At 37.9% G+C, this 19,898-nt stretch overlaps 1 protein-coding gene across 2 annotated transcripts in view; it reads left to right on the top strand.

Moving 5' to 3' along the window:
- Positions 1-2,095: 2,095 nt before the first annotated feature.
- The window catches only part of NRK (Nik related kinase), a 138,998-nt gene continuing 121,195 nt past the window's right edge, over positions 2,096-19,898 (top strand). For both annotated transcript variants that reach the window (XM_077887729.1, XM_077887728.1), the window contains exons 1-2: positions 2,096-2,547; positions 10,191-10,256. In XM_077887729.1, the coding sequence (XP_077743855.1) occupies positions 2,491-2,547; positions 10,191-10,256 (123 nt within the window). In that variant the 5' untranslated portion in view covers positions 2,096-2,490. The remainder of the gene's footprint in view (positions 2,548-10,190; positions 10,257-19,898) is intronic.

Raw genomic sequence — 19,898 nt, 5'->3', positions numbered from 1 at the left:
ACAAGGCAAAGTTTCCATGCTCTTCCATGCCTCATTTTTCCTTGAAAATAATAATAGCTTAAAAAATATATAGGTTCTCTGTCATGTTCTGGTCAAACACCTAGATTCAGCGCCCCCCTAAATGGAGGTCCTGCCCTGAGATGTGGCTAATCCCTATGGAGTCTTGAAGCTGCTAGCCTCCCAAGGAGCCTTGCAACTAGAGATCCCAATGATGTGGCCTGGATTCTTTTGCCTGGTCTGGACTTGTCTCTTTAGACAGGCTAAAACAGTCTCTGCCATCAGGGGCCATGGGGCATTTCCCCACTCCCTACCATCAGCAAACCACGTTGTCAAGAAAGAAAGAAAAAAGTCAACTTATGAACACTTCTTCCCTTTAGCAAGGATTTTCTTCAGAGCTCCTTTAAATGTCACATTTCTTAACTCCGTATTTGATTACTGAAAAGTAGATATGTATACAAAAGTGTAACTTTCTATTAACTAGCTCACCTGCCCATCTGTAGCCATAAATTGCTGCTTTTGGGCTCATATTTAGCAACAACTAAAATAGTTTTTCTAATCACCCAGGAATTCTTAAACTGTGTTTTAGAAGGGCAAGATTTTGTACGGTGTAGTTGTAAGATTTGGATTCTTGGAAAATGCAATTTCTGTATGGTTCACATCATATTTGAATTAACATGAAAATTCGATCCAGAACACCCGAGTTTCTTTTGGGGGGTTAGCTGGTTTTCTCCGCACCCATTAACAGAGAATTTATTTAGGGAAAGCCAGTTCCTCAGACAGGCTGTGGCCATTACAGAGCTCACTGAGGCTCAGAGGTTAAGGGATGTAAAGAGGTCAAACTCGGAACTTGAAAAAGACACGAAAGAAACAAAATCCACCAATATAAAAGAATAATGACAAAAGTTAGAAGTGTGTGTCAAAATGGTGCGTTTCAGGTCGGTAGGAAGACTTATTCATGTAAATCTTCCTAAAGGAGGTAGAAATTTCTTAATTAAAAAAGAAACAGGAAACAAACCCCCCACATTACTGTTCCAACCCCAGAGTGCCGGTGCGCAAACGCAGTCTGTAAACTCCAGGGAAAGTAAGCAGCTCCGGGACATTTTTCTAAAGTGCTCTTTGCAGTGCAAGAGCTTAGAATGCGGTTAGTTTTACGCACCGAATCCTTTTCCCATAAACTCTTCAAGAGGCGCCTTGCTTCTTAAGGCTAAATCCCGTTGTCAGATTCTTTTAAAACGTATGTCAGATCCCCTGCGCGTTGTGGGGAAAACGGAGGCGAAGAGCCTGGGCGCCCAGAAACATTTTGCAACGAATGAGCGAATGAATGAAACCCGGCCGGAGTGCTGGAGATTGGGAAATTCGCAGGAACTTTCTGTGTGCTCTTTAAATGCAGCAAACTGCAAACCTAGGAACCGGATTAGCTGGGGCTTCACTCAATCGGTCTCTCTTAACTCCCAGCACCTGTGAACAGGTGCGGTTCTGACTGAGCAGCCCTGGCCTGGTACCAACTAGCTCGGGGCAAGAAAGATGTGGCCCGCCTCGAGGGGACTTCGCAGCGGCCGCGTCCATGCCGCACTGCCTTCATCCAGTGGCTTCAAAGGCTGGACTGTGGTAGCCCTGGGGCGCACTTGGTGCTCTCTCCCCAACCGCACAGGGGTTGCCTATATCGGATCCCTAACCCAGTGTCAAGTCATTTCCTTTTCTAACTTGATGGGTGTTTGAATAAACGAAGCAATAAACTCAGAGGAGCCGAAAGAGAAAAAAAGACAACTAGAAAAGTCACAAGTGTTTCAGGGAGAGATGAGGGCGCGGGCTGTTTGGATTGTGGCAGAGCTGTGAGGCCCAGACTGGGAGCGGCGCGGAGCAGGACCGGTTTTCCGGGGCTGGCAGCTGCCTCGAAAAAGTTTCCTGTGGAACACTAGCCAGCGGGGGCGGGGGCGGCGGGGGCGGCGGGCCCAGCGGTGGATGTGGGAGGGGGCGTGCAGGCGGGGGAGGCCGCGAGGGGCAGTCTCCGAAACCGTTATAGTCCTTCAGCACCTCCCTCGGCCAGTGGCCCCCCCAGCCCGCCTCCCCGCCGCGCGGCTGCCCACCTGGCGACGTGACGCTGCACCAATCCTCTTCGAGCTGCTCCCGGGGGGCCCCCTCCTTGTACCGCCCCCCTCCCCATCCTGAAAGAGGCGCACCCTGCCGGGACGGACACTGCGCTGTCGCCGGTGGAGCACCCCTCTGAACTTCTTGGTCTCAAGGACTGACGCTCAGGCTCCTCTCTCGCCTTAGCCAAACTTGCTTTCCCGCCTCTCAAACTCCGACTTCACTCCACTCCTCTTTTCCCTCCACTTTCCCCTCCTCTACCTCCCAAGCCACAAGCCCCTGTCCCCTATTCCTTTCCCCGTCTCTCCCTCCTCCTCTCCCTTTTCAACTTCTTGTCCGATTCCACCTCAGACTTCCCGAGCGTTCCTAACTCAGTCGCCCGCTTTTGATCGGCTCGAAGCCATGGCGGGACCTGGGGGTTGGAGGGACAAGGAAGTCACGGATCTGGGCCACTTGCCGGTGAGTAGAGGACGCATCGCCTCCGAAGTGCTCTCTTCTGCAGATTCTGAGCACTGGGGTAGGAGACGGACATCCGCAAGCTGGGTTAGGACAGGACTTTGACGGGGCCGCGGGTGCGGGAAAGGACCCCGGGACCGGGCTTGCGGAAAAGGCGCGCCCCCCCTCCACCACCACCACCCAGGCGCCCGGGCCGTGCCAAACTCACGAAAAGGCAAAGGGACAGAGTTGGGGTAGAGAGAAGAGGTGGCAGTGGGGTGGTGCGGGCCCTAAACTATGGGGCAATTTCTAAATGTGGCCCGTTTTGTCTAGCGGTGCTCTGGTACCTGTTCTTGGCGGGGGCTCGAGGAGAGACCAAAGAGCACGACGACGCGTGGTTTCCCAAGAGCGCTCTGCCCTGCCACCCCGCCGCCCTGTCGTTTGCTTCTTTTGCCAAAGGAGATGCCCACTCGCGGAGTGGCCTTTACCTCAGAGTGACAACAGGCTAGAAAAATTAAAGCGTTGCAGTCTCACTTCTCTCACTTTGTAATGGCGCTCTCTAAAACCTTATTCTGCCAGGGCACTGTTCCCGGATTTAGCACTGCAGGAGCGAAAACATTCGACGCCGCTCCAGGAAGAAGTGAATTCTGCATACCTCAATTTAAAAAAGAAAATATTGCGCTCACTAACTGACCAGATTTAGCTTTTTTCTCATGGTTTTCGTTTGTAGATTCTCCTTTTGCCGAATGGCCAGCTTTCTTCCAGAATTATAATTAATTGGTGAGCTATTATCGCTGTCGTTATTAGTAGACTTATTATTTTAGCAGTGCCGTCTATTTCATTGGTATCTGGTTTCTGGCAGATATTGGATCCCACCCAACTCTGTCCTTTAAGTTCCCTTTTTAGATTGGCATTTCACTTGCACCCTCTCTTGAATGCAAAGGGCCCCTAGACTCTCGGAAAGGGAATAAGCATGCACCGTGAGGGAATGATCACCAGGCAACTGTAGTTCAGGGCAGTGGCCTGCTTGCTTTGGGAAAAGCTAAATATTAACCTTGAGGTTATACGACTATTCAAAGTCGCGGTGCTTTAATTTTATACATATTTGGCATCTAAAGATCGTATTCTTCATGATGGCAGACACCTGTCCCTATCAAAAATGGGGCATTCCTCGAACCTCATCTATATGATTTCACACTAGAATGGTGTGGAGGAAGAAGTGATTCACGTGAATAACATTTTAACAAATTGTTCTCAGCCTTAAAAAAAAGGAACCTCAATATTGACATGTTGAATTACATATATTGGCATTGTTAGTGATACAACTTTATGAAATTTATAAAATATTTAAAAGCTGAATCTTTTATTCACCTTGCCTACGTCAGATTTCTGGGATGTGGAGGCCTCAATTGGTGGTTTCCTTTCCGAATAGAATCTCCTTATTTTGACTTGATTTAGTCTCAAGTAAAAGTGTAAGACCAATGAATAAAATGTTACCCTCCTCCAATAATCTCTTTGTAGGTTGGAGAAAAGAGAAAGGAAGCAAAGAAGGGCAAATATGTGGAACCACAAATAAGCAAACTGAAATAACCCTTTTTCCCCCTAAAATTGACTAAAGAGAGGAATAGTAAAGACCTTATAGAAATGATAGAGCAGGGAATTCCAAACCAAGGGGGAAAATGTTTTATTGCCACAAAAAGGGGGGGGGTGGGAATGGCACAGACTAAGTGACCCGGTCATGGCCCTGGGACATAAGAACTTGGTGAGAGCTGAGGAGATAAGGGAAAAAGCTGCAATCTTTACATTGCAGTTCAGTGGTATATTAGTTTTCTGGGGTCTGGTGGGAGTGTGGAGGGGAGAAAGATGAGGTTGGTTTTTAATGTAGGAATAAAGAGAAAACAAAACTTCATGAAACTCTCATAAAGTCCTCAGCTTTGAACAATTTCTGAATTTCCATTATGCAGGGTCTCAAAGTGGAGGTCTTCACCATTAGCAAACTATGCATATTTGAGCAAATTATGCCCAATTCTCCCCTCTCCCCAAACACCCAGATATAAACCCTAAGATATCTCGAAGACTATTACTCCCTTTAGCATCCCTTACCGTCAAATTTTGAGATGCAAAAAGTTCACATTGCTTTGGTCACTGACATATATTTTTATGATTGAGATTTCTTTGCATTTGACTTATTTCCTGAGTTTCTGAAGAAGTCAAAGTAAATGAAGAGGTCAAAAGACATCGAAGCTAGCTGTTTGGAAGTTTGCATTTTGATGCATAGATGATAAAGCAAAGAAACCTGCGTATTATGGTGAGATCTCTTATGATTATTATCCTAAATATAATAAGCAAGAGTGAAAGCTGGGGAAATAGCAGGGGAGGAAAATTGTTAAACTGTTTTTTTTTTTTTGCATAATGCCCCTAAAGTCAGAGACATAAAATAAGAAAGCCAACATAGTAACCAGGGAATGACAAGTCAGCTATATTTAATTAATAGATTGCTGTAATGTTTTTCTGATTTCTATTGAATAAATACTTCCTATAGGTGACAAAAAGGAAAGTACAGAGATTTGTGGCTTGTACTTCCTTTTTGAAAAGACAACTGCAAAGCCTTATGTCTTTATGTATATCTCTGTGTGTGTATGCACACACACATGTGTATATATTATTTTCACCTTGTCTTCTAGCAATTCATGGGTGGGTGTGTGTGTCTTTCTCTCTCTCTCTCTCTCTCTCTCTCTACATATATATATATATATATATATATATATATATACATACTAATTTTTTCTCCTAGTATGCCTATGTCACTCAATCCTTGGGACTGGAAACTATTTCTTCATCTCCAAATCTGGCATGTCTTTCACTATGATAGTCCCTTTTGCCTTCTGTGCCCAGTATGGTAATGACATTCCTCATGGCTGTGGCCTTGGTATTTGACACTGCCATGTGTAGTCCTAATCTATATTGGGGTCAGGATTAGACAGGGCTGGGGGACAGTAGTGGCAGAGGTGATCTGAAATAGCACATGATCCAAAAACTATATTTGAATTACATTAGGTTTATATTTAAATATAACTGTCAGCTCTCCCAGTATTCCACCATCCAGACTAAGCCTGCTTTCCACACTCAGTCATGAGAACCTTTCCACTTTACCAAGTACCTTAGCCTCCTGCTTTGAAGCAGTTTTACCTTCTAGTCCACAAGTATTGAAACTTTCAGCATGTCTTCCATTATGTATTTCAAGCATCATCTTAGTATTACATTGTATTTCAATCTATTTCTCAGCCTTTTTCCCCAAATTTCTAGAGCAGTGGGTTTTATATTAGTGCACAAGAATCATTTCGCGATCCTGGGATCTATCCTCAGAAATTCTGATTTCATAATTCCATGATAGTGACTAGGAATGTGTATTTTATTTTATTCAGAATTTTTTTTATTCTTAAGTAATCTCTACACCCAACGTGGGGCTTGAACTTAGAGCCCCAAGATTGAGAGTTACATGCTGCTCCAACTGAGCCAGACAGGCACCCCCAAGTAATCTGTATTTTAAACAAGATTTCCCAAATGATTCTCAAGTAAGGAGACTCTTTATGGTCCATAGGTTGAGAAACACTTGTCTTGAGGAAGAGATTTTCCTTTCTAAATTTTCCACTTGAAATGTGAAGCCCATTCTCCCAACTATCTCTGAAACTCACTCTCTCACTTAATGTGTTCTATATGTCATTTTCAAGTTTTCTTTTCATAAATTTTTCATAAAATCTCTATTTCTAATATTTAAAACAAAATAAGAAATGCTTCTACTGTTCCTTCTAGGTACCTTGCAGTCTTTTCCCTTCCTTTAGCTGTCTGACTAATGGCTTCAGTTCCCTAGTTCTCTTTCTTTACTGCCCTAAATCTGAAATTTATTGCTCTCCGTACTGACCATTTATCAGTTCCCTTTTGTTCCTAATTTCTGCTATATTTGATTCTGTTGATCAGCCTCTGCTTTTGAGTCTCCTCCATGACCAGTAAACACTGCCTTCTAGTGGTTCTTTTTCTTCCTGTTACCGTCACCCCCTATCCTTAATAAAATTGTCCATCAAGATGCTCATTATTTCCCCCTCTCCTTGAATTCATGAGATGGAAACAAATCCTAAAAATTGTGGGTTTCAGGGAACAACCAGACAAAGATGTTTAAATTGCAGGAGATATTTTATAGATCCAGAGTATATCATGAAGTATAAAGTGTTTGCCTGGCATTTTATGTTTCAAAAATGTCTTGAGACTTAGAATTTTCTAAATTTCTTTCAAGAAAACCTTTCACAAATTAGGGTCTCTTATTTACTAACCGTTTTTTAACCAAACAGATCACCAAAGCATATGAAACTGCCAAATAATTTCCGAATTATTGTAGCAGTCATAGCTATAAAGACCTTTCCTTTGCTGGTTTTCCTATCTCAGAGTGACAGGGCAGAGGAGAGGGACCAAGTGATTATGGAGACCCTTCTTACATGGACTTTTTAATTTCACAGATACAAAAAAAAAAAAAAAGGTTCCGGTTCCTTTTCAATATCTCCTTCCTTGGGAGCCCAGAATAAACTTTCTCTATCATTCAGTGGAAAATGTGATATAAGAAATTGAGTAATATTACCTTACTAATAATTAGCGCAGTTCTACTCCCCACTTTTTTCCCAGTTTGACAGTCATTTAATCTTGAAAGATTCTAGTGTGGATATTGGGAGCAAAAATATCGCATAAAAACTGAGGAAGAAAGTGCTCTTAGTATAGTGAATACTAAGTTGAGCTGTCTTTAAGGACAGAAGAAATTTTTTAATGACATTCTTTTTTAAAATGTGACCATGAGGAGAATTAGGATGTTTTGGTCATTTATGAACAGGAAAACGTTTCCAAACAACATGAATGCAGACAAAATTAGGCCTCCAAGAATTCTATGGGTATTTTATTATCCCTGTCCATTTCTTTGGTGGATTTTGTTGTTGTTGTTTGGTTGTTGTTGTTGTTGTTGTTTTTAGTAATTAGATATCTGAGTTCAAATATAAGTAAGGTATTATGTTTTGAAGGTGGAAAAAAAGGCTTAAAGACATTTAGGACTTTTGTGCTCAAAGATTCAGAAATAGTTGTTCAGGTAATATAGTAATTCCCTAATATGTGGTATTTTTTTCAGCTAAAATTTAGCCTTAATTATAACAAAGAATAGCTTACCAATAGGAATCAGCTAACATATTTGATTCTTTTGACAGATGGCTAGAAGTTGTTCCTCCAGAATTAAAAATGTCTAGTATAAATCCCTTAATAATATCCTTCAAATAAATATGCTAAAGTGATAAAGTTTTTAAGCCAAACCTTAGCAACTTCTTTGTTGGCTAACTTTTCACCCATAATTTTTTCAATGAGTTATAGTAACAATGATATGCTTACTATCAAGGCCACTATAGTAATCTATTTTTACTTCTGTTAAATTCTCAAAATTATTATTTTAAATAACTTTTATGTTTTCATTGGGAGTATGTTCCCTGAACTATTTGATTATAATAATAGACTGCATTTTGTGACATTGATTTTTATGATGACTTTAAGGAAGTAGGCTGCTGTTTTCTCTAACGGTGGTCGTATCAAATCCAATTGGGATTTTAAAACATTTGAATCTGATTTTTTTTCCTATAGATTTTGAAAGCTAGGAAATTACCTAATACAAAACCTTCATTTTATATGTGTGAAAACTAAGTCCCAGAAAGAGTAAATGACTTATCCAGAGTCATATAGTTAATTAATGGCAGGGCTGGAGCTAAACCTCCAGCTTCCTCTGTCCAGTTGAATACTTATTGACTGAAGTAATCCCAGACCTGTGTCATTTTCCTGTGACAGTTTTGTCAGATCACACAAATACTGAGACCATTTTAAGAAGTCTATAATTTTATTCATATACATTGCATATCCTCAATAGTGTTTCTGTTTAGCTCACATTTGTCACAGTGATAAAAATGTTTTCAAATAAGGTTAAACAAAGTTTATGTTTATAAAATGTGCTTTCTATATAAGGCATGTGAATCTCTAAGGATGCACTAATGAGCCTAGCACTTTGTGTATAAACTGGCATCTACTCATACCTCATTTTGGTTTTGCTAATATAGCAAAATAAGCTGCTAGACTAAAACAATTAAGTAGTGATAAAATTCAAGAAACCTTGTTTTGTGGTGAACAAGCAAGGGATATCCATAGTAAAGGTTAGGAGGCAATGTTTAAGAATGAATTTGGAAATCTTAGGAATCTGTCCATAAACACGTTTATTTTGTCTTCTATGATGCCGTTCTCAGGCCTAAGACAGAAAATATCATTGGGAAAATTGTGCCATGAAAAGGTATTCAGCTGATGCAAAAATTAACTTAAAATAAATTTAAAAATCCTCCAACTGTCTAGTAAAAAAAAAACTGCACTTGTTTAATGCCATGCTCTTGCTTTGTTATTTACATATGTTTCTTAATTTTTAAAGAAAATTTGATTTTATTGACATTCTGATTTGAGGCACCATACATATTCTTTTGGGGGGCACTAAAGATATATGTATTTCTTTATTTTATTGAAGTATAATTAGCATACAATGTTATGTTAGTTTCAGGTATACAATATGGATTCAACAATCTTATATATTACTCAGTGCTCATCACAATAAGTTACTCTTAATCCCCTTCCTCTACTTTACCGACACCCCCCACACCACCCCTCTGATAACCATCAGTTTGTTCTCTATTTAAGTCTGTTTTGTTGTTTGCTTCTTTTTTTGTTGTTCATTTTTGTTTCTTAAGTTCTACATATGAGTGATATATGGTATTTGTTTTTCTCTATCTGATTTATTTCATTTAGCATGATATTCTCTGGGTCCATCCATGTTATTGCAAATGGCAAGATCTCATTTTCGTCATGGCTGGATAATATGCTATTGTACCACATCTTCTGTTATTCATATTTAGAGGTGATATCCTTTCTCAAGAATTACTATTATGTAAATAAACTGTCCAGATTTTGTACCTAATATCTACTCATCATTGCTGTATGCTAAACTTTCTGCCTGTCTGGTTAGTACTCAAAAAATTAATATTAAAAGTATATCAATTGCAAGTAGATAAATTTCCTTTTTTTAAGATTTTATTTATTTATTTATTTATTTATTATTAATTAATTAATTTATTTATTTATTTATGAGAGACACAGAGAGAGAGAGAGGCAAAGACACAGGCAGAGGGAGAAGCAGGCTTCATGCAGGGAGCCTGATGTGGGATTCGATCCCATGACTCCAAGATCACGCCCTGGGCCAAAGGCAGGCGCTAAACCGCTGAGCCACTCAGGGATCCCCGATAAATTTATTTCTATTTTAAGAATTGTTCTAATTGTATTATGAATATGTGTCAACTAGACATAATTGTATTCATTTTACAGGTTTGTGATAATTTGTTATACAACTGCTTAATATTCGTGTCATTGTTTCTTTTCCATAAATGACTATACTCTGCCCAGGAAAATTGTGACGTTTAATCTTTTGGTAAATGACACCAGGTTCCTCCCATGGAAATTCTAAGGAAGCAAGGCACTATGGAAATACCATTTTAGGTAGTTAAATGCTTGCCTATTTTTCCAAGAAGATTGACAGTTTTTGTTCTACATTTTTCTAGGATCCAACTGGAATATTCTCATTGGATAAAACCATTGGCCTTGGTACTTATGGCAGGATCTATTTGGTAAGTAGAGTTAGAGTATGCATTGGTTCTTCATTTTTCTAATAACAACAATGATTGCAAGTGAAAACCCTACACTGCAGAGCAAATAATGACAAAAGCATTTTACTTTGAGAGATGAATCAAATTAAGATAGCTCAATGATATCTGTGAGAATTATTACAAAAGAAATAGATTAGGAATCTGTAGTGAACCAACACTCCAAACATAAGATCTAAAAATTATTAGCAGAAAATGAATAAAATCATCAACAGAAAATGGAATTAATTCAAATAAGATGTACCCAAATAAAAATATCATTCATTTTATGTTATACATTCATACCATTCAAATTTCATTCAAATTTAAAATGAACATTACAAAAATCAACATTTCCACAATATTCTACATCATACTGTGTGCATGTGTGTGCACATGTGTGTGACAGAGTTAGCCAAATAATATAACTCTGTATTTATTTAATGATTATTTATTAAACAAAATATGTTCCGAACACTGTCATCATCTCTGGAGGTAAAGTGATGACCAAAACAGATGATCCCTGCTCTTCCAGGGCTTATGGTCTAGAAATATGTAAGTGATTAAATGTGTGTATGTGTGTGGGAATGATTGGGAGAGGCACATATATTATACATGTAAGCACACAAATAACTATATTTGCAGTTGTAATATATCCCTGGTGTGGTTATTGAGGATGATGCTGATGCATTCTAGGTAAAGCAGAGAAACTGTTAAGGGCTGACTTGGACATGGGGTTACTTTTAATGTCCCTGTCACCTTTATCACCTTCCTCTACTCTTTAATACAGGGATTAGACATTTTCTCAATCTTTTATGAGGTTCTGTACAAATGCAGTGTTCCTTTACCCCAAGCCTATCCCTCAAAAACCAAATATCTGTCCTTAATCTGATCCTTACTGTAGACTGACCACAGGTCCTCTACATATGGGTTGAATAGAGGTGTCCTGGTATAGGTCCAGTGGAAGGGGCTTCTCTCTAGTTCAGAGAAGGTTGCCTTCTGCTTGCCAAGCCTTGTACCTTTAGGTTACATCTGCATAGAAGGGGATTTAAAAAAAATCATATACCCAAGTTGGGGTACGGGAGATCTTTAAAATCTGCACAAAAGTACTTATATTGTCAAAGCTGAGTAGTAAACATAGCATTGGGAAGGTTCCTTAAAGCAGAAAGAACCTGTGAGTGTGTAGGGAACAGAGATAATTCCAGTATTCATGATAAACTTTTTAAAAATCATTTTGATTTTACCTTTTAACAGAATCAATAAGCTATAGACAGTGATGTAATATAAACACAAATATATTGTTTATGTTACCTCACTTGTATCTCAAACTGAATGATTAGTTAACAATTGTGTGATCTAGGTGAATTTTGCCACCACATGCATAGATACCTACACCTATATACTTAGTTCTTCTTCCTTCTTTGTGGTATGTGTATTTACATCTCTGTAACTCCGTACCCACTTTAATTCCTGAGGGTTATATACATGTGTGTATGTTTGTGTGTGTGTGTGTGTCTGTGTATTTGAAGGAATACAGCTCTCTCCACCACCAGGTTTTAGTAATAAAAACATCAGTCATATGAGTTAAAAAGCAAAGGTAAGTTTAGATAAGACAAAAGGATGGTTTCTCATCATCAGTCATCAGAACTGTGATGCCATAAAAAGAAGAAAAGGCAAGAAGATAAAAGGTGAGTTCTGCATGGTACTTCTCTTTTTTTTAACTAGGGTTTGTTGAGGTATAGTTTACAATTGGTAAAATTTGCCATTTTAAGTATGAAATTCTATGAGTTTGGACTACTCATGTAGTCATTTAGTCATGTAACTATCACCAGAATCAACATTTTTCCAACATACATCTTAAAAATACACAGTATACCTTCAAGTAATATTCTTCAAGTAATATTTCACTGTGTGGTGTCCCAGCGTGTGTAAAATGGTTATAATTGTTATTTATTTTGCCTTTATGTGTGATATAAATCCATAATACTCCTACTTTGTTCCCTGTACTCAATACTATTACTTTTTATTTAATTATCTTTTAGAGCAATTAAAAAGAAGAAAAAATACTTTTTAAAGATTTTATTTATTTATTCATGAGAGACACAGAGACAGAAGCAGGCTCCATGCAGGGAGCCTGATGCAGGACTCGATCCTGGGTCTCCAGGATCAGGCCCTGGACTGAAGGAGGCACTAAGCTGCTGAGCCACCGGCACAAAGCCGCAGACGCCCAAGAAAAAACATTTTTATTCATTTGAGCCATTTCTGGAATTTTCATTTCTTTGGGCATATCCAAGTTTCTATGCTTCTAAAGCCTGAAGAATTTTCTGTGATGTTTCTTGTAGTGCAGGGCTCCTGGTAATGAATTCTCTGTCTTGATTTGTATGAAAATCCCTCATTTCATCTTCATTTTTAAAATACATTTACACTAAATATAGAATTTTATATTGATGGTTTATTTTTCTTTCCGCACTTTGAAGATACTACTCTATTGTCTTCTGGCTCACATAGTTTTTGAAGTCTCTTGTCATTCCCATCTTTGTCCCTTTGTATTTTTCTTCTCACAGGTTTTAGGACTTTTCTCTTTAAATTTGTTTTTTTTTTTTGAAGTTCAAATATGAGATGTCTAAGGCTTTTTGTGTATATGTGTGTCTGTGTTTGGTGGGCTATTTATCATCCTTGGGGTTCTCTGAACTTCTTGGATATGTATTTTGACATATTTTATTTTGGGGGGGCAGTTTTTGACCTTTATCTCTTCAATTTTTTTTTTGCTTTGTTCTCTTCTCGTAGTGGGAAACCAAATTTATATTTGATAGGCCATTTGATATTAACTCACAGCTCTTGGATGCTCTATTTTGTCTCTTGTGTTGCGTATATATGTTCATATGTTTATTTGCTTTTATTCTCTTTTCTCTTTGTGTTTCACTTTGGATCCATTTTTTCATATCTTCAGTTTTACTGATTCCTTTCTCAGCTTTTTGGAGCCAACTGATGAGACTGTCAAGGGCATTTTTTAGCTCTTTTACAGTTTTTCATTTCTAGCATTTTCACTTGACTATTTTTATAGTTAACATCTTTGCTGAAATCTCCATTTGTTCATGCATGTTTTCCATATGTTTCACTAAAACATATGAATTATAGTCATGCTAAATTTTGTCTCATACTTTGGATATCCAAGTCATTTCTAAGGCTGGTTACATTGATTGCTTTGTCTCTTGAGAGTTAGATTTTTTTTCTTTTTTGCTTATCTGTTTCTCAGAATCTTTTTTTTTTTTTTTTGAATGCCAGACATTGCTTATAGAACAGTAGAGATTGAAGTAAATAGTATTTACACCTTGAAATGGGCATACTTGTCCTGCTAGGTCATTAATATAGGAGGTTGAGTCAATCTAATAAAATGAGCTATGTTTGGATTATATTGTTGCTATGGTTATCCCAGTTAATCACCAGCATCAAGTTCTTCTGTTACAATGTGCTTAGCATGGTTGGTGGGGTTCTCCATATTCCTGCTCTACCCTCAGATTTAGAACCTTCCCTGTGCATCTGTGCCTCAAAGAGATTTTCTCTTCATGCTCCTGAGTCTCCCTAATGATATGCTGGTATTGCTTCTTATTAAGTTAGCTCCTTAGCCTGGGACAGGGAAGAGTTCTCTGTTTTCTTTCTGGTGTGGGACAGGAAGTTCTCTGTTTTTTTGATTCAACCTCAACCTTAGGCAGATCCTGTGCCTCTGGGTCATGGAAGTGGGACTTTCTTAGTTATTCTTTCCCTCTGCTAGTTGTAGGATTCTTCTTAATTCCTGCCCCTCACCAGAAGTAGAGGACTTATTATTATTTATTATTATTATTATTATTATTATTATTATTATTATTATTATTTGCATTTCCCCAGCTGCAGTAGATCATCATCTATACCCTGAGGGGAATAGTTTGCTGCCTTTCCCTTAAAGTTTAGGGCTGCTATTCCTTAAGGAGAAAGGAATTGGACATGGTTTCATGCTTTTCCTACTGTAAAGGTTTCTGCTCTCTACTAGGTCAGTACCGTGAATCTATGGAGAAAAGCCTGTGCATGTGTATAAATTCCTCTTATATCTATGGCTCCCAAGGGTATTGTACTCTCATGATAGCCCATACTTGGCCTTTAGCAGTTCATTAAAATTTAGCTGAAGTCTTTATACTATCTTCTATGATGACCTTGCCTTTCCCCTGCAGCCACAAGTTAGCCTGTGCTCATGTTCCATCTCTCCTTGCAGATACTTATCTTTCTTCAGACATCAGACTAGTTGATTGTCTTGAGGCTTCTCTCTGGGTTTAATAAAAGTTATGATTTTGTAGATTATTCAGCTTTTTCTTGTTGCCAGTGTAGGGATGGCACTCTTTCCAGCTTTCCACATTCTTATCAGAAGCCAGAAGTCCATGTCAATTCCTTTACCTGAATCTTCATGAAGCATCTACCATTTGCTAGATCCTGTACACATTTGTAATTCCTAAGAATTTTATATGTGCCTATTCAGATCCAGAGATAGAGAATACTTTCCACCATCAGATCTTCAAGGCAGAAACCTCTGTATTACAGAAGGTAGATGATTGCAGATGCTTTACTCACATTAGACGTATCTTCCTTTGTCACTCATTGATGTGACCTCTTTTTTTCTACCTGAAATTAATTTCCTTATGTATAATGTCTTGGGATGGTGTTACTGTAGATCAATACCTCCTTCATGGAAAACAATCTTGAGTATGTATAAAATGCCTTTATAAAAGCATTATTTATATTTTATTAAGCATACATAGTATGGGTTTTATAGTATAATAATACCGTTTTTAGAAATCTATGAAAAACACCGAAAATGTAGAAAATGGATGAAGATTTATTTTAGCAGAAAGCTAGAATATTGTGGTGAAAAGAGGGCCTCTTTTGGAACCAGGCAGACCTGATTCAGTACTTACTTGGACATTAATTAGCTGTGACCTTGAACAAGTCACTTAACCTCTAAGTATACATTTCCTTCTTTATAAAATATAACTAATAATACTTACATGATTTGATAAGTTTTATTATTTATTTATTTATTTGATAAGCTTTAAAAACAATGTATTACTGTTGCTATTATTTGTAAAAGACAAATTCAGAAAAATCCTAAATAGTAAAAAATAAGATGAAGTAAATACCTACTCAGTCAATGTAATTGCTCTGAAAAGCAATGTTTATGAAGATATCTAGTACAATAGAACTATATTTAATATGTTAAGCAAAGTATTCCATATTATTATATGTATACCCCGATTATGGTAATGTTAAGAATTATGCAGTGATAAAGGGTAAATTAAATGTTTAGAATTACATTATTATGTAATTTCCCATTCCATAGTTTTTCTAATCTATATTTCTAATGTTTGTAATGTTATATTATTTAGGTAGAGTACATGCATATTTGTGGATATAAATTAAATATATACATGCATATGTATGTATTAGTACCAAATTCTGTAAAAATACCCCATACAACAAAATGGAAGCATGATACCATTCAAAATTAATGTCAGAGTGACTCATAGAATCCTTTGCTTTTTCAGTGCTGCCAACCACATCCCCTGCTGGTGTTTGTTTTGGTTAAGGTCTCTCCAATGTCTTCCAGCTTGTTTCCAAGGCCCTGTTCTCTGGCAGGTTTCCAGCTGTCTGCTGAGGTCTGTGCACATTGAAATGAAGGCTGAGTTGCACACTTCACATTGTAATCCTTTTACTTTCCTGCCTTTTCTTCTAATTAGATGCCTATCTTTCTACTTTCTCCCACTCCTGCCAGTACAAATCTCGCTTAAAATTGTGGATTTTATTTTTCTTCTTTTTTCAGGAGAAAGTACTGTTCTTCTTCCCCCAAGTAGAGTCATAAATGTAGTTTCCTTTTCACCTTTAGCTGCTAGTCTCTTTCATAGCTTAAGAGTTGTCACTCGAAGTAAAGGAATATTTAGGATTTTCACAGGTGAGGACATATTAGTAAAAAGAAAGTAGGTTGGAACTTGTTTTTTAAAGGTACTATTAGAAAAATAAACAATTTCCCAAAAAACAATGTACACAGAGAGACCATAGTTATTTTATGAAATATTAAGGAGACCAAGACCCTTTAGGGTAGTGTAGTGGGTGACACTATACATGTAACTTGATTTTTCTGGGCTAACTTCCTCAACTGTAAAAATAAATGTGTTAAACAAGGTAATCTCCAGGGTTTCATACAGCTCTCTGAAAGTACACCTAGCAGAGTGCCTAGAACTCAAAAAAATTTAAACTATTCTTATTCTTACTGTTATCAGCATACTTGTAATTGTCTTACATCCCCTTCACCATCTTGCAAAATCGAAGTTGTTTATTGGTTGTTAGGTAAGTAGTTCCTCATTTCACCAAATAAAATTATTGTCATCACGTTTTTCTATTCTTTCCTCTACCACTTGATACAAAGACCTCATATTATAGCTCAGTAATTACTGTAATACCCAATGCAAATATAAAACTGGGTAGGGCACCAGGGTGGCTCAGTGGTTGAGCATCTGCCTTTGGCTCGAGTTGTGATCCTGGGGTCCTGGGATCAAGTCCCACAGCAGGCTCCCTGTAGGGAGCCTATCCCTCTGCCTATGTATCTACCTCTGTGTGTGTGTGTGTGTGTCTCTCTCATGAATAAATAAATAAAATATTTTAAAAATAAAAGATAAAACTGGGTAGCAGATGTATTGGGAAGGTTGGGTATTTCACTATATGTTAGTTAACTAATGTTTCATTCATCAGAATACTGGTAGGGTAAGACAAATAACTGAATCTTCAAAATGAACCATTTTTCCTTGTCCTTCATGAAGTCTTGACTGTACCCTTAATCTCAATCATCTATTTCCTTGTTGCCATTTGAAAGTGGTGAGGGAGAAAAGGCAGTAGGAAAAGGTTTAAGGCAACCATTTTTACAAAAGGCAACCATTTCAAGCAAAGGAAAAATTTTCCTGAAATAGGGTAAACCTCTATAATTGGGTTTAAAGCTTAATTGTCACATGTGCCTGACACCTAATTGTATTGAAATTAATGCTAGTAGAAGGAAGAGACTGCTCCAAATAACTTATTGTTCTAACACTTAAAAAAATATGCTCTGGACATAAGTAAGCATTTATCCATGAGAGATAGTAGAGGAGTCAGCAGATTAAGTCACATAGGAAAGTGTGGCATTGCAATCACAAGGAAATTCCTGACTTGCTTGCACTCTGGAAATACACTGTTGAATATGTAAATTTCGTTTCAAAACTCTGTCAAATGTATCACTCTCAGATTTTTTTTTAATCATTGCTTGACACATTGCTTTTACTTGGAAATCTCACCAGATAGGTGAGATTTAGGTTTATTAATTACATTTTCTGGATTTGAAGTTGGAGCAGGGAATGGGAACAGAAAGGCAGGAAAGAAATGTCCTCAAAGTTGATGACATACAATTTATGATATTTTAAATTAAGTTTCAGAAACATGGTGCTGACATTTGGGTTGCCTAGCCACTAGGCCTATTGGATAGGGGTTTGAGTATTTTTCCTTTTAGGCTGAAATTATACTGTTTATTTGCCTACCAAATGTCTAGCACTGTGAATGCTTTCTTTTTAGGTAGGAAAGTTTCCTCACATCCTTGCCATTTTTGCAAATATAGCTCAATTAAGTCAGCCAACAAATATTGCTTGAGAGCCCATAAAGTGCATAACACTGTACATTTTATTATACATTGCAAGCCTCAGAAGCAGGAGCTGAAGCTGAAGCTGACTTGAGAGTAAAGGATTGCTAGGTTGTGGTTCCTTCCTAGTGGAGTATCATAAGTCCAGAAACCTCTTGGTTCTGCCTTTTTCTTGTGGCATTGCGTCCTTGTGATAATTTGTGTGCCTTAAAAGTGGGAATTGACTTTTTTTTTTACTTTTTTTAACTAACCTTCTTGCTGCTCTACATAGGAAATATTAAATTTATCCCTTAAATAAAAACATTGCTTTGAATGTTTAAAATTTTCCATAATAAATAAAAAAATATTCATCAAGTGCCTACTATGTCCAAGCACTCTGTTATTCACTAGGTGTTAGTTGGAATTATCAGAAAACATTTGAGGGGTTGCTCTTATTGATTTGGTTTTAGTGGACATAAGGAAGGAGATTATTTTCCCTATAATTGTGGCCTCTACATATGAGGAGGGAATGATATGTAACAGGAAGGAAAGGGAGTGGTAGGGTGAGATTGGGCAAAAGCAGGGAGGAAATAGGGATGTCAATTTGTTTTGTTTTGTTTTCCCCCCTGAATGTAGAAAGTATAATGAAGCTTCTACTTGAACTCAGAAACAAGTTTCTTCTTCAGTAAGAGAACTGAGGTTGAATATTTACAATGAGGGTGAAAAGAACTAATATAGGCTAAGTAGATTGAAACTCAGGGTGAAAAAAAAAACTCAGGGTGAGACTCAGGGTACCAAATTAGTGCAAGGTACTAAGGCTTAAAGGCCTTGGGAAAAAAATGGAATATTTCTATCTTGACCATGACATCTCTCCATAACCTAGGTTCTGAATTGTAGGTTTGTCTTTTCCTTTTTGTGTTATACCAGAATATATACTTCTGCCTCCTGATAAATCTTGAGGAGGAGAAGCAGTAGCATGATAGGACCAAAAGGTGAAAGTAAATGTTATATGTGGGATTTGTGCTCTTAGGAGGCCACAATTTTTTTTCACAACTACTGTAATCTGTTTAATAAATTCATAGATATACATGGAGAGAAATTCAAATCCTATTGTGGTAATGTAAAAAAATTATGATCTCATATCATTGATTTCTAATTAAGTTGATTTTATGAAGTTGTTCCAGGGATAGAAAAGACAAATTCAAATGTATGGAGATAAATATGTATTTCTAAACAAGGTCCAAGACTAGTAAACTATAGCATGGTGTCTTTGGTCAATCAGATAAAAGCATCCCAATTATAAAAATTTTTATAAAATAGAAGTATAAATCTCTGTGGGAGGGAATAATACAGTTACTTAAAAGTGGATATACAAAATTACACAATTGATGCTTAGTTTATACACTTAAAGCTCCCTTTACTATATCAGTCCTAGGAAAATTTACGTAGACAAGGTTTTATAAACCATTTTTTAGGGATGCCTGGGTAGTTCAGTGGTTGAGCGTTTGCCTTTGGCTTGGGGCGTGATCCCGGGGTCCCAGGATCGAGTCCCACATTGGGCTTCCTGCATGGAGCCTGCTTCTCCCTCTGCCTGTGTCTGTGCCCCCCGCCTCTGTCTCTCATGAAAAAATAAATTAAATCTTTAAAAAATGTTTTTTTAAAGGTTTTATTTATTTATTTCAGGGAGAGAGGGCAAGACCATGAGTGAGAGAGGTAGAGGAAGAAGGAGATACAATCTTAAGCAAACTCCATGCTAAGCGCACAGCACCATGAAGGGCTCAATCTCATGACACTGAGATCATGACCTGAGCTGCCTGAGCTGTGGAGCCCCACACAGGGCTCTATCTCACGACCCTGGGATCACAACCTGAGCGGAAACCAAGAGTCAGACACTTAACCAACTGCGCCAACCAGGTGCCCTATATAAATCATTTTAAAGAGAGATGGGTGTGAGTGAGAGCAGT

The sequence above is a fragment of the Canis aureus genome, chromosome X (assembly GCF_053574225.1).
Source record: "Canis aureus isolate CA01 chromosome X, VMU_Caureus_v.1.0, whole genome shotgun sequence".
NCBI lineage: Eukaryota > Metazoa > Chordata > Mammalia > Carnivora > Canidae > Canis > Canis aureus.
The sequence above is the reverse complement of the archived record's forward strand: the minus strand, read 5'-3'. Positions and strand labels throughout refer to the sequence as shown.